The 12,720-nt window shown below is 36.3% G+C and overlaps 1 protein-coding gene across 3 annotated transcripts in view; it reads left to right on the top strand.

The window, feature by feature from the left end:
* Positions 1–12,485, top strand: part of rapgef4b (Rap guanine nucleotide exchange factor 4b) — a 32,336-nt gene extending 19,851 nt beyond the window's left edge. For 2 of the 3 annotated variants that reach the window (XM_058780141.1, XM_058780142.1), the window contains 26 exons: positions 174–246; positions 329–393; positions 1,318–1,424; positions 1,548–1,669; positions 2,582–2,765; positions 3,154–3,238; positions 3,344–3,404; positions 4,553–4,629; positions 4,770–4,916; positions 5,069–5,175; positions 5,303–5,388; positions 5,524–5,602; positions 5,722–5,872; positions 6,004–6,092; positions 6,201–6,231; positions 6,378–6,456; positions 7,390–7,536; positions 7,880–7,977; positions 8,923–9,048; positions 9,141–9,319; positions 9,451–9,541; positions 9,683–9,733; positions 9,840–9,927; positions 10,032–10,096; positions 10,827–10,881; positions 11,364–12,485. In XM_058780141.1, coding sequence (XP_058636124.1) covers positions 174–246; positions 329–393; positions 1,318–1,424; positions 1,548–1,669; positions 2,582–2,765; positions 3,154–3,238; positions 3,344–3,404; positions 4,553–4,629; positions 4,770–4,916; positions 5,069–5,175; positions 5,303–5,388; positions 5,524–5,602; positions 5,722–5,872; positions 6,004–6,092; positions 6,201–6,231; positions 6,378–6,456; positions 7,390–7,536; positions 7,880–7,977; positions 8,923–9,048; positions 9,141–9,319; positions 9,451–9,541; positions 9,683–9,733; positions 9,840–9,927; positions 10,032–10,096; positions 10,827–10,881; positions 11,364–11,491 — 2,571 coding nt within the window. In that variant the 3' untranslated portion in view covers positions 11,492–12,485. Of the gene's footprint in view, positions 1–173; positions 247–328; positions 394–1,317; positions 1,425–1,547; positions 1,670–2,581; positions 2,766–3,153; positions 3,239–3,343; positions 3,405–4,552; positions 4,630–4,769; positions 4,917–5,068; positions 5,176–5,302; positions 5,389–5,523; positions 5,603–5,721; positions 5,873–6,003; positions 6,093–6,200; positions 6,232–6,375; positions 6,457–7,389; positions 7,537–7,879; positions 7,978–8,922; positions 9,049–9,140; positions 9,320–9,450; positions 9,542–9,682; positions 9,734–9,839; positions 9,928–10,031; positions 10,097–10,826; positions 10,882–11,363 lie in introns of those variants that run through there. The other variant, XR_009271837.1, reaches the window with a different exon arrangement.
* Positions 12,486–12,720: the final 235 nt, after the last annotated feature.

A 12,720-nucleotide genomic window follows, 5' to 3' on the forward strand; every position in this document is an offset into this window, starting at 1 on the left:
TGAATATTCATAGTGATCGTTGCCAAGCCACAGAAGGCTTCTATCTGATTGGTGGAGCTCTGTGTTCTTACTACAGAGCTTTCAGTTTAATGATGTAAAGGCAGTTCACCTGTTTGAAAATGAGGATTTGAGGCTTAGAATACATTTTCATTGTGTTATTCTGTGTCTTGCAGAAATACAGGCAGTGCATGGCAGGGCTTCTCGCCCCGCCGTATGGAGTGATGGACAGCGGGGCAACAAATGATAGTGAGTTTCACACGCATGCAAACATACACACTCACAAAACACATCAGTGATTATTTCTCAGCAATTTTACCGTTTGATGCAGGAATGCCGGACAAAGAGAATCTCAACAGTGACCCTCTCAATTTTATGTCAAAAAACCTGAATAAGGTATGATTGGTTTCATTTCTATTTTGACTTGCACCCTATATAGTAAAGGTTGCAACATGTCCCCGTTCATCATATTTACAGTTTATTGGGTTGTATAGATAATACAGTATAGATAATAGTAAAAATACAGGAAAAAACAGTCAAATAATTTTTTTTATTACAATTAATACAAATAACTATTTTCTATTATAATGCATTTTAAAATGCAATTTATTCCTGTGATGCAAAGCTGAAGTTTCAGCATCATTACTCCAGTCTTGTTTCTTATTATTATCAATGTTGAACACTGTTGTACTGCTCAATATTTTTCTGGAAAATGTAATGCAGTTTTATTTTGATTTTAATTCTTAGATGAATAGAAAAGCATTTATTTTAAATATCTATATTTGTAACATAATAAATGTCTTTACTGTCATCTTTGATCAATTTAATGTGTGTGATGAATAAAAGTATTAATTTCTTTAAAAAATATATATATCTTACTGACCCCATACAATTGAATGGTCATATATTTTTTCTATGTTGGTTACAATCCCTGTATTTTGGACTTGCAGTTGTCAGAAATCAATATTTTAATTATGTCATTTTTGATTTATCTTCATTTTTCTGGCACAGCTTCCTGAGAGTGACTCAGAAACAGTTTTTGATGATTAATTTGACAGTAATTCCCATTTCCATGCGCATAACTCAAGACCGCAGGCACCTCTTTTACACAGTTCTATGCTAATTATGTATAATTAATTGAATTTAAAACACACCATCTGCTAACAGAAGGTCTTTTATGTCATTTACACTAGCAAATTGAGTGCAGGCCATTGAATCCAAATAAATGTGCTGTTATAGACCAGAAAATAGGCTGTGCAGGAGTGTTTTTCTGTGCCTCACTCTCAACTTCCTCTCTCTCTGTCCCGGATTTGGCTTCAGGTCCCGTCAGAGAAGATTTTGAGGGCAGAAAAAGTCTTACGTAATGCTATACTGGCCAGAGCTCCCCACATGATCAGAGATAGAAAATATCATCTGAAAACCTACAGGTGTGTGTGTGGCCTGTGATGTTATATGGCGCAGCATATGCAAGGTTTATTGCTTTTAGGTCATGTCTAGTATATGTAGAACACACAGTGCATGTGCTGAGCGTGATCTGTGTGTGTTTCCAGGCAGTGTTGCGTCGGCACTGAGCTGGTCGACTGGCTGCTTCAGCAGAGCTCGTGTGTTCACAGTCGGGCTCACGCTGTGGGAATGTGGCAGGTGCTGCTGGAGGAAGGGGTCCTGAATCACGGTACACCTGTGCCATTTGCTGTAGTGACAGCCAGGTTAACAGTTGGGTCATTCCTACTATGCAGTACCTCTTCACATCTTTGTCTTAATGCCTTGGTAAAAAATATACTAATTTTTCTTTTGTGATTATTAAATGATCATATTCATTTTTAAAAGCTGTTTCACTACACTGGTTTGAGTGAATTTTGCCATTTTAAGCATTGCAGATGTTTCTTAATTTTATTTTCTTTGATTTTGAATTTTATTAGGAATATTATTTTAAGCATAAAAAATATGAAATATTTATATAATATTTTGAATGATCTTTTATTTTTATATAGTTTTAGTTTTCATTTTAATATTAGTTTAAGTTTTAGTAATTTTGTTGTGTGATTTTGTCATTTTTATTTCATCTTTAATATTTCTATTTAAGTTTAATTTATTTTTATTTACATTTTTGTCATTTTTGTTTAATTTTTGTTTATATATTTATATTAATTTATATATTTATATTATTATATATATTATTATTATTATATTAATTTATATTATATTAATATATTTATATTTTATTTCATTTCATTTCATTTCATTTTGTTTACTTTATTTCAATAGCTGAACGCAAGTTTTTAATAGTTTTAAGTCTTTGTTAACACTGATTTTGACAAGGAATCATTTAGGTTTTTTCAGTGACCTCAAAATCACTTTCCATCATGCATTTGCAAGAAGGTATTCGTGCACGTGCTCAGCTTTCGCAGCTCTACACAGCATTAAAGAAATGACCCAGCTAGTTAAACCAAGTAATGGCTTGACAAAATAAAAAATAATCCCCCATGCTTTTTAAAATGACTCTAATTAGAGCATCTGAATGGATTCACGCACCAGATCACATGCTGTATTTTATCTCTGATCTATTTTTTTGTTTTGTCGACAGTCGACCATGAGCTGAACTTTCAAGATAAGTACCTCTTTTACCGTTTCCTTGATGATGAGGAGGAGGATGCGGTGTTGCCTAGCGACGATGAGAAACGTGAAGCTGAGGAAGAGCTGCAGGAGACCCTCCTCTTCCTCTCCCAGATCGGCCCTGACGCACACATGCGAATGATCCTCAGGAAACCGTGAGTGACCAACAGCGCCCTCTGTAGTATTTTATTCACATTTGGTTCCATTAGGACACGAGTGATTCTTGAGCAATGCGTTGGTATGCCCACAAATTCCAGTAGCACCTCACTGCAGAACAAAGATCCAGGGGGAGGAGTTGGATCCACATCCAGGGGGTGGAGATTGGTAGGTTTAGGGGTGGGGATGGGTGGGTTTATAGATCAGGGGATGGAGACGGGTAGGTTTAGGTCTATGTAAGGTGGGAGGAGTTGGATCTAGATCCAACTCCACCCCCTGGATCTTGTGTTCTGCAGTGAGGACCATCTCACAAATTCTGCTGTTGTCCTCTTTTACTCTTCCTGAACTACTCTACCCATCTTTCTTTGTCCCTTGTTCTCTTTATAGGCCAGGTCAAAGAACAGCTGAAGACCTGGAGATTATTTATGATGAGCTGCTGCATATCAAAGCTCTCTCTCATCTATCTAACACTGTAAGTCCTCCATTGAGACCTCTGTGCCTCATTTCCACAGTAATGCCTGATATCAGCACTGGTATGAGCAGACCAACATGAGCTGTGCTGTGCTGCCCTCTGCAGGTGAAGCGAGAGCTCGCCGGTGTCCTCATCTTTGAGTCGCATGCCAAAGCAGGCACTGTCTGTGAGTCTTTACTGCTCTTTAAATTCTGATAATTACAGTGTTGGGGAAAACGCAAGTTGCGTAATCAGATTACTTTTTTCAAGTAACAAGTAAAGTAATGCATTTCTTTTAAATTTACATGAAAATATCATTGAAATTATCATTTATTTATCGACACCTCTCCTATCCCTGTCTTAAGAGAAATTAGGAGTGAGGTGTAGAGGCACTTCTTTTAGCCTGTGGCTTATTCATTTCACTTTTGGTGTGAAAGGGCCTTTACAGCTGCCAAAAATATAGATTTTTTTTAGTTTTTTCATTATTAAAAAAATAATAAGCAAGCCCATCTCAGGTGACAAAAAGTAACGCAAAAGTAACATAATGCATTACTTTCCATAAAAAGTAACTAAGTAATGCAATTAGTTAATTTTTCATGGAATATTTCAATATTGTAATGCTTTACTTTTAAAAGTAACTTTCAGCAACACTCGTAATTAACTTTTACACACTTAAATGCTGTTGGTTTTGTAGTACTTTTTGGGGTCAGTACAATTTTTATATTTTTAAAAGCTCACCAAGGCTGCATTTATTTGATCGAAAACTACGGTAAAAACAGTAATATTGTGAAATATTATTACAATTTAAAATAACTACAGTATATTCTATTTTTATATATTACTCCAGTCCTCAGTGTCAAATTATCTTTCAAAAATCTTTATAATATGCTTTAATAATAAACATTTATTATTGAAAACATACTTGCTACCTTATATTTTTTGGAAATCATGATACATTTTTTTCAGGATTATTTGATGAATAGAATGTTCAAAATAATAGCATTTATTTGAAACAGACATTTTGTAACATTATAAACATTATTATTATAGTCACATTTGTGAATACAATGCATCCTTGCTTAAAAAAAAAAAGAATTTATTTACAAATATATAAATAAATAAATACATATAAATAAAAGTAAAAAAACATTTTGAGCGGTTATTTTTGTCTATGTTGGTTACAACCCCTGTATTTAGGACACAAAGCAGTAATATATCAAATAATTTTGTTTTTAACCTTCATTTTTCTGGCACATACTGACTCCAAACTTTTGAACAGTAGTGTGCTAGGTTGGCTCAGTAATATTCTATGTATGTTTGCTTTTCTTATTTTAGTGTTTAATCAAGGGGAGGAAGGCACTTCTTGGTATATTATCCAGAAGGGATCAGTAAATGTTGTTATCTATGGCAAGGTAATGTCATGTCATGTTATTTCTATTTATTTATTGTATGTCAATGTTAAATGACTACATACGTTTCCATTTATTTATGTTGAGTGATTCTAGTGACAAACACTGTTAGATATTTCAGACTGACTCCTGTGTGTGTTTAGGGTGTGGTGTGTACGCTACATGAAGGAGATGATTTTGGCAAACTGGCCTTGGTGAACGATGCCCCCCGCGCTGCTTCCATCGTACTCAGAGAGGACAACTGCCACTTCCTGAGAGTGGACAAAGAGGATTTCAACCGGATACTCAGGGTACACAAACATCAGTTACTGCTGACACACAAGCATCAGGAGAATGAGTAGTTAGTGAACCTTGTGGTGGCAAAATTAACCCTTGACTGCATGTATTTTGGTTTGTGTATATGTGTGTGTGTGTGTGTGTGTGTGTGTGTGTGTGTGTGTAGGATGTTGAAGCAAACACCGTGCGTCTAAAAGAGCATGACCAGGATGTTCTGGTACTACAGAAGAGTCTCCGGCCCTCCAGCCATGGAAACATCCCAGCCCACTTCAAGTATATGATCACAACCATCAGTCTGCTCAGTTTATCCATACATTTCTTGATCCATCAGCAATAAATGAATTCATCCATGCATTTATTTAAACAAACTACATTTGCTGTGTCTGGGTTTGCTGGACAGATACACTGTGATGTCAGGTAGCCCAGAGAAGATTCTGGAGCATCTGCTGGAGACAATGCGACTGGACATTCATTTCTCTGACCCAGGTACTGCACCTTCTACACCACTCATCTACATCTTGGATGACCTTAGGATGAGTAAATATTCAGCAAATTTTCATTTTGGTTGAACTATTTCTTCAATACATTTTTTATTAATTCTGCAATATTTTTCATCTAAAGATCCAGCTCTGGATGATTTTGTGCTCATGCACTGCGTCTTCATGCCCAACAGCCAGCTGTGCCCTGCCTTTCTGGCTCAATATCCTTCTAGTGAAATCAATCAACCAATCAGCCATGTCTACCTATCTATCTATCTTTCTGTAAGAACAGCACACTGTTTTTGTAAGAATGCATATGTTCCTTAGCATGTGTGTGTACCTATCACTCTCAGGCCTCTCAGGGCTCAGAGCAGGAGCGTCTAGACTACTCTGTTGCCAGCAAGAGACGGGTGCTCAGCTTGGCTCTGCGCTGGGCTGCCCTGCAGGGCCACCATCTGCTGGAGGATGACACTTCGCTCAGCTTTATGGAGGTTACAAACATACACAAACACACACATGCTGGCATAGAATCGCTTACCACCAGTCTGCATGGAGATATGATAGTAGTCAGATGAAACCAAACATGCATTATGCATGCTAAATGTGTTTTGTGTGTATTCAGGAGCTGCATGGGTTTGTATCTAATGATGCAAGAGTTTTGCGTCCACTGAAGGAGCTCCTGCCTGAGCTGGAGAGGATCATCAAGCAGTAGTAGGTTTTTAGTGTGTTTTGTATGCCTTTTGGGCTGTTATTATTAGCTTAATCTGAATGGTTAATGTTACTGATGTCCACATGTGTTTGTTCAATTCATGTTCTCAGTCCAGATGATGCACGAACTTCTCAAAAAAAGGTAATGTAGATTTGCTTTCTTATACTTTATGTTTATTGTTTATAGATCTACTGTAAATCTGTGGTCTAAATTGAAGTGTTTAAAAAAATGATAAATATTTTGCCATATATTTTTTGTTCATATGCATTTGGTTTTTGTTCTCTCAGCTTAAAGTCCTCCTGCGACAGTTCAGCTCTGGAGAGGAGAGGCTTGCAAAAAAGCAGCCAATAAGGATCTTTGATGACAGTGAGTATCTATATACAGTATATCTATATGAACAGTTTAGAATTTTTGGGAGAAAAAACATTTAAACAAAGGAAATTCATGAGTGTAAAAACAAATAAACATGAAATATGTGTCCCTATTTCTGTGTCACTGGTAAATACTCTGCTTGATAAGATAATCACCAGGTTTTGCATAACCTTGCTGCTGATTTCAGCTTAAGTACTGCTGTCAATTAAAGCAAAAGGGGGACCAAATACTAAAAAGATATTCTGACATGCATGTTAATTTTAAACTTTTATTTTTTTAAACATTTCACTTTTTCTTCTGACAATTTTTCATGGGAAAATAATCTTTTTTTAAGCATGTCTGCAAGTAGCCTCAGACCTTTGGACAATCCCAGCTAACAAAAAATATGTTCTAAGAATGTTTTGCTAAAGTTTCCATTAAGTTATGAAAATGTTATTTCTTAATATTCTCTGAACATTCAAAACATCCATGTTTTTAAATGTTCTAAAAATGAAATGTGTTCTAAGAATGTTAAGGGAACCTTCTGTGTTTTTATCATTTTTATCATTATGGGAAAGTTACTTTTGAATGTTCTCTGAAGGTTGTGAAACAAGTGGTAAAATTAAAAAGAAATTTGAACATCCAACTAAAATTTTTCAGATAAAACATTCCATGAACGATGTATAAATAATGTTTTAAAAACATTATTAAAGACCAGATAACTGTGAAAGAGCGTTCTGTTGATGTTACTGGAAGAATATTTGTTCATATCTGACTTTGAGAACCTCGACAGAGCATTTGCCAAATTTCTGAGAAAGTTCCCCGTTAGCTGGCGATATAGAATATATCTGTTTAATTTTTTCAATGTATGAATGAATGAATTGGATAATCGCTCAATCAGTCAAATTACCTCTCTCTCTTCATCTTTGTCTTTCCATGTGTGTCTAGTTCTCCTGAAGGTGTACTGCAGCGATCACACTTACACCACTATTCGTGTTCCTGTGCTGGCCACGGGGAGAGAGGTGACCGCAGCTGTAGCGGATAAACTGGGATCCACTGAAGAGCTGCTTTTGATAAACCTCAGTGCATCTGGAGGTGATCCACACACACTCACAAACTCATGAAGAAATATTAGTTGCCCTTAGAGATGTGACAAACAAATACACACAAACTTTGTAGATATTCAGCCTGTTTGTTGCTCTAGCAACATTGTGTATTGAAGCACTCTGTTTATGTAGTATATAATCCACTTCCAGATCCGTTTCAAACCAAACCTTTTAGAAAGTACCAGCAGAACTGCAATATAACTGTGTAAATAGATTTTATGCACTTTATTTACTATCATTACTATCATAAAAGGTGTTGATCTTGTACAGCTGAAAAAGTGTTCAGAATGTGATTTGTGGTCTGGCTAATTCTGGGCTTTATTTCTGTGCAGAGAAGCAGATTTTAAAACCCAATGATGTATCGGTGTTCCAGTCACTAGGAGTGAACGGCCGATTGTTTGTCTGCTCCAGAGAACAGCTTGATTCACTGGTGAGACCAAATGTGGGGTATTTGGACACTTAAAGGAATATAGTTCACCCAAAAATGAAAATTTGCTGAAAATATACTCACCTTCAGGCCATCCAAGATGTAGATGAGTTTGTTTCTTCATTAGAGCAGATTTGGAAAATTTTGCATTTCATCCTTTGCTCACCAATGGATCCTCTGCAGTGAATGGGTGCCGTCAGAATGAGAATCCAAACAGCTGATAATTACATCACAATAATTCACAAGTAATCCACACCACTCCAGTTCATCAGTTAATGTCTTGAAGCGAAAAGCTGTGTATTTGTAAGAAACAAATACAGCATTCTGGCATTTTAACCGTTAATCTGTCAATATAAATATAAATACAAATACAAGTCCATGATCTATAATAACACTTCCTCCAGTGTAAAAGTCCATCCACTGTTGTCCTTGCACATCGAAATCCACCGAAATATTTGTTTGGAAATATTTTTGACTGTTTTTGCTTGTAAACAGTGCTTGATCTGTACATATTTCTCTCCTGATTCAGACAAGATGACTTTTTCACTGGTTAAACGCATGTTAATAATGAAATTGTTTGCTATAAACACATAGCCTCTCACTTCACAAGTCGTGTGGATTACTTGTGGATTATTGTAATGTTTTTATCAGCTGTTAGGACTCTCATTCTGACGGCACCCATTCACTGCAGAGAATCCACTGGTGAGCAGATGTTCTAAGGCTAAATTTTTTGATTAGTTTCTTCATCAGAAATATGTTCTGATGAAAAAAAAAAAACTCCTCTACAACTTGGATGGTCAAAGGTTGAATACATTTTCAGCAGATTTTCATTGTAAATGCAGCTTTGGTGAGCATAATAGACTTCTTTCAAGTGTACAAATATTTTTGTTAATAATTGTGGAGTTTGTGTTTGTGTGTATTTAGTAATGACTGTGTATGTGTGTGTAGAATCCTCTTCCGGAGCAGGAAGGTCCCTCCACAGGCTCTATGTCCAGTTTTGAGCTGATGAGCTCTAAAGACCTGGCCTTCCAGATGACCCAATATGACTGGGAGCTTTTCAGCTGTGTACATGAAGTAAAGATGCACATACAGTGATACACACAGACAAATGACATTTTTAACCTACAAAATGTGTAGTTTGACTGTGTGTGTGTGTGTGTGTGCAGTATGAGCTGGTGTATAATACGTTCGGACGGCAGGCATACAGACGCTCTACAGCCAATCTGGAGCTGTTTCTGAAGCGCTTTAATCAGGTGCAGCTGTGGGTGGTCACAGAGGTCTGTCTGTGCGGGACGCTCAGCAAACGGGTACAGCTACTCAAGAAGTTCATCAAGATTGCCGCCCAGTGAGTTCTCCAGCACACATAATATAATTTCTCCAGAACTCATGATGAATTTGCACTGGATTTGAGGCATTGCATGTTATATTAACTTGATAAGCACTTTCTATATGTGTGCTGTGCATTTATTCCCACAGCTGTAGAGAGTTTAAGAATCTGAACTCTTTCTTCGCCATTATTATGGGCATGTGCAACCCAGCCGTCAGCAGACTCAGCCAGACATGGGAGGTCAGAACATTATAAGTATAATTTAATATTAGCATATAATAAGTCTATTTTAAAATGTGCCATATTCTTAAAAATGAGTCTTTGTATTCATCTTTTCATATTTTGAAAAGTGTCTAATAAAAAACAATTCCGCTTTTTTAGAAACTGCCTAGTAAATTCAAGAAGTTCTACGCAGAGTTTGAGAGTTTACTAGTGAGTCTATTTCAAACATTTTAAATTCTAGCTCTCTTTCTAAAAAATATTATTTTGTGATTGAGACGTATTGCTCATTAAAGTATGGTTTATCTGTTGCTCTCAGGATCCATCCAGGAATCACCGTGCGTACCGCCTCACTGTGGCTAAGATGGAGCCGCCAATCATTCCCTTTATGCCCCTCCTCATTAAAGGTGTGGGTGGGGCCTAGCCCTAATATTCTTAATATTTAATACTGATTGTCACAAATATTATTTCAGTTCAGTTCTACAGCATAAAATATTTCTTCTCTTTTCAGACATGACATTCACTCACGAAGGGAATAAGACTTTTATTGATGGACTGGTGAACTTTGAGAAGATGGTGAGTCTCTTACTGTCATCTCTGCAGTGTTGTAGTATTATATGTGACCCTGGACCATAAAACCAGTCTTAAGTCGCTGGGGTATATTTGTAGCAATAGCCAAAAATACATTGTATGGGTCAAAATTATCCATTTTTCTTTTATGCCAAAAATCATTAGGATATTAAGTAAAGATCATGTTTCATGAAGATATTTTGTAAATTTCTTACTGTAAATGTATCAAAACTTCATTTTTGATTAGTAATATGCACTGCTAAGAACTTCATTTGGACAACTTTAAAGGCGATTTTCTCAATATTTTGATTTTTTTGCACCCTCAGATTCCAGATTTTCAAATAGTTGTATCTCAGCCAAATATTGTCCGATCCGAACAAACCACACAAACCATTTCCATTTTTTCAATGGAAAGCTTATTCAGCTTTCAGATGATGTATAAATCTCAATTTCGAAAAATGTACACTTAAGACTGGTTTTGTCGTCCAGGGTCACATATACTTATAGTATTTACTATAAGTACATAGACGTTTTTTTATTATTTTTAATATTTCTAGTAGATGTAGTAATTGTAGTAATTTTGTTTCGGTTAGTTAGCATTGAAACATTTCTTATTTTAATTTTAGTTTTGAAGTTTTTAATGTAATTAGTTAACAATATCAACACTGAATCCATGACTTATCTGGCCAGCTAGAGCATATGTATTCATACTTTTTTTGTTTGTTTGTTTTTGCAGCGGCTGATTGCTAACACAATCCGGGCGGTGAGGCACTGCAGGAGCCAGCCGTTCAGTGAGTCATCTACACACTAATACTCTTTTTCATTTCTCTTTATGCTTATGTGCTGCCTAGTTAAAAGGCTACATCCCAGAGATCAGTCAATCACGTCATATTCATAACAATCTGAGTTTAGGTAATCTGGAAGGCATAACTGGCCATGTCTAGAGGTAAAAGAGAATGTATGTATAAAAATATTGTAAATAAAGTCCCATAAAATGTATGGTCAAAACTGGCAGCTGTGGTTGCCAGAAATTCAAAATACTGTGACAATGTTTACGTTATGAGCATAAATGGCATACTGGTTCCTGTATATTTTACAACTTATAACCGTATATTTCATCTAGAAAAAAAAGAGAGTTATTTAGCATTCAGTATTGTGTTTTTTTTCTTTTTTTTTTTTATAATCAGTCTGCTAAAAAAAAAAAAAGGTTAATTAGTAAAAGTTGGTTCAGCAATTACTAAAAGAAGTTTGACTCTGTTCCGTGCTTCATCAGATGCTGAGGTGTCTCCAGCTAGCAAGAACCCACAGGAAGTGAGGAATTACGTGCGTCAATTGAATGTGATTGACAACCAGAGAACCTTATCCCAGCTGTCCTTCAGACTGGAGCCGAGGCGGAGCTAAAGACCAATGCTCAGACTTTTTCTCTTTTTCTCTTTCCCTCCCTCTCTCTCTTTGAAATACAACCACTGTATATCCAGTTTACAACAGTACAAGTCAATTTTACATCGATCAGCTGCAAGAGCAGTTGAATGCCGACTGTATGTGCTATCACTGCCAACTGAACTACGTGTACAAGATGCATTCTCATACGAATGATTGTTGTGCGCGTGTGCGAGTTGCATGTTAATGACTTCAGTCAAAAGAGCTATCTTGGTTGACAGTGTGTGTTTGTGTGTGTGTAAGCAGAATGCACTTGGTAAAAGTGTTCATCCTTAGATTCAGTCATGTGAGGCCCTTGTTCATTCCCATGATACAACAGTGTAAACCTGCTGCCTGTGCTCAAGCCTGCATTTTTATGATCCTACGAAACCTTCAGAACAATCCTAAAGATAAAAATCTAGTACAAGCTACATATCATGCATACAAATAACAGTGACACTATGACCGTACGCCGGCCACAGAAAATGAATCATTGGCACTCCATAAAACCTTCCAGGCCTCAATGTCTTGTGGTATGTTGTTTTAAGTCATATAAATGTCAGTATTCTGGCTCAAGGACTATTTTTTACCACTGGTTAAATTGTGTGCTAGTAACTTACCTCTCGCCATAGCCTGTAGCATTATTGATGTCATTTTGTACATTGAGTTATATTTGTATATTTTTGGGTTGGACCCATTTTGCTAAGTTATCATAATCGGTCTGACAAGGCCTTCGTTTGTTCTCATCCTGCCTTTTGGAAAGTGAGACGCTGTGTGTGTAGGGCACTTATTTTCTTTTAGGAAAATGTCTACGCCTACCTTGTAAATAGTATAATCTAAATAAATGTATCATTGAATGCTTTGTGTTGGTGTGAATGGACTTTTCACTCCAAACAAGGGATTTCCTCTGTTTTATGTCTTCTGACTCTGTTCTGTTTTGCTCTTATTTGTTCTTTGGGACAATAAAGGGGTAGTTCACCCAAAATGAAAATCCTGTCATCATTTACTCGCCTTCATGTTTCAAAACTTGTGACTTTATTTCATCAGAGGAACCCAGAAATAGTTCAATGAGTTAGAAGATTTTCATTTTGGGGTGAACTAACTCATAACAGAACAACATACAAGTACATTAAAATGCTAAATTGAATAGAACAGACTATTGCCATAAATGAACAAGTATGCACTACTGTGTGCTGGTAAGCATTACTGTT

The sequence above is a fragment of the Onychostoma macrolepis genome, chromosome 06, assembly GCF_012432095.1.
Source record: "Onychostoma macrolepis isolate SWU-2019 chromosome 06, ASM1243209v1, whole genome shotgun sequence".
NCBI classification, from domain to species: domain Eukaryota; kingdom Metazoa; phylum Chordata; class Actinopteri; order Cypriniformes; family Cyprinidae; genus Onychostoma; species Onychostoma macrolepis.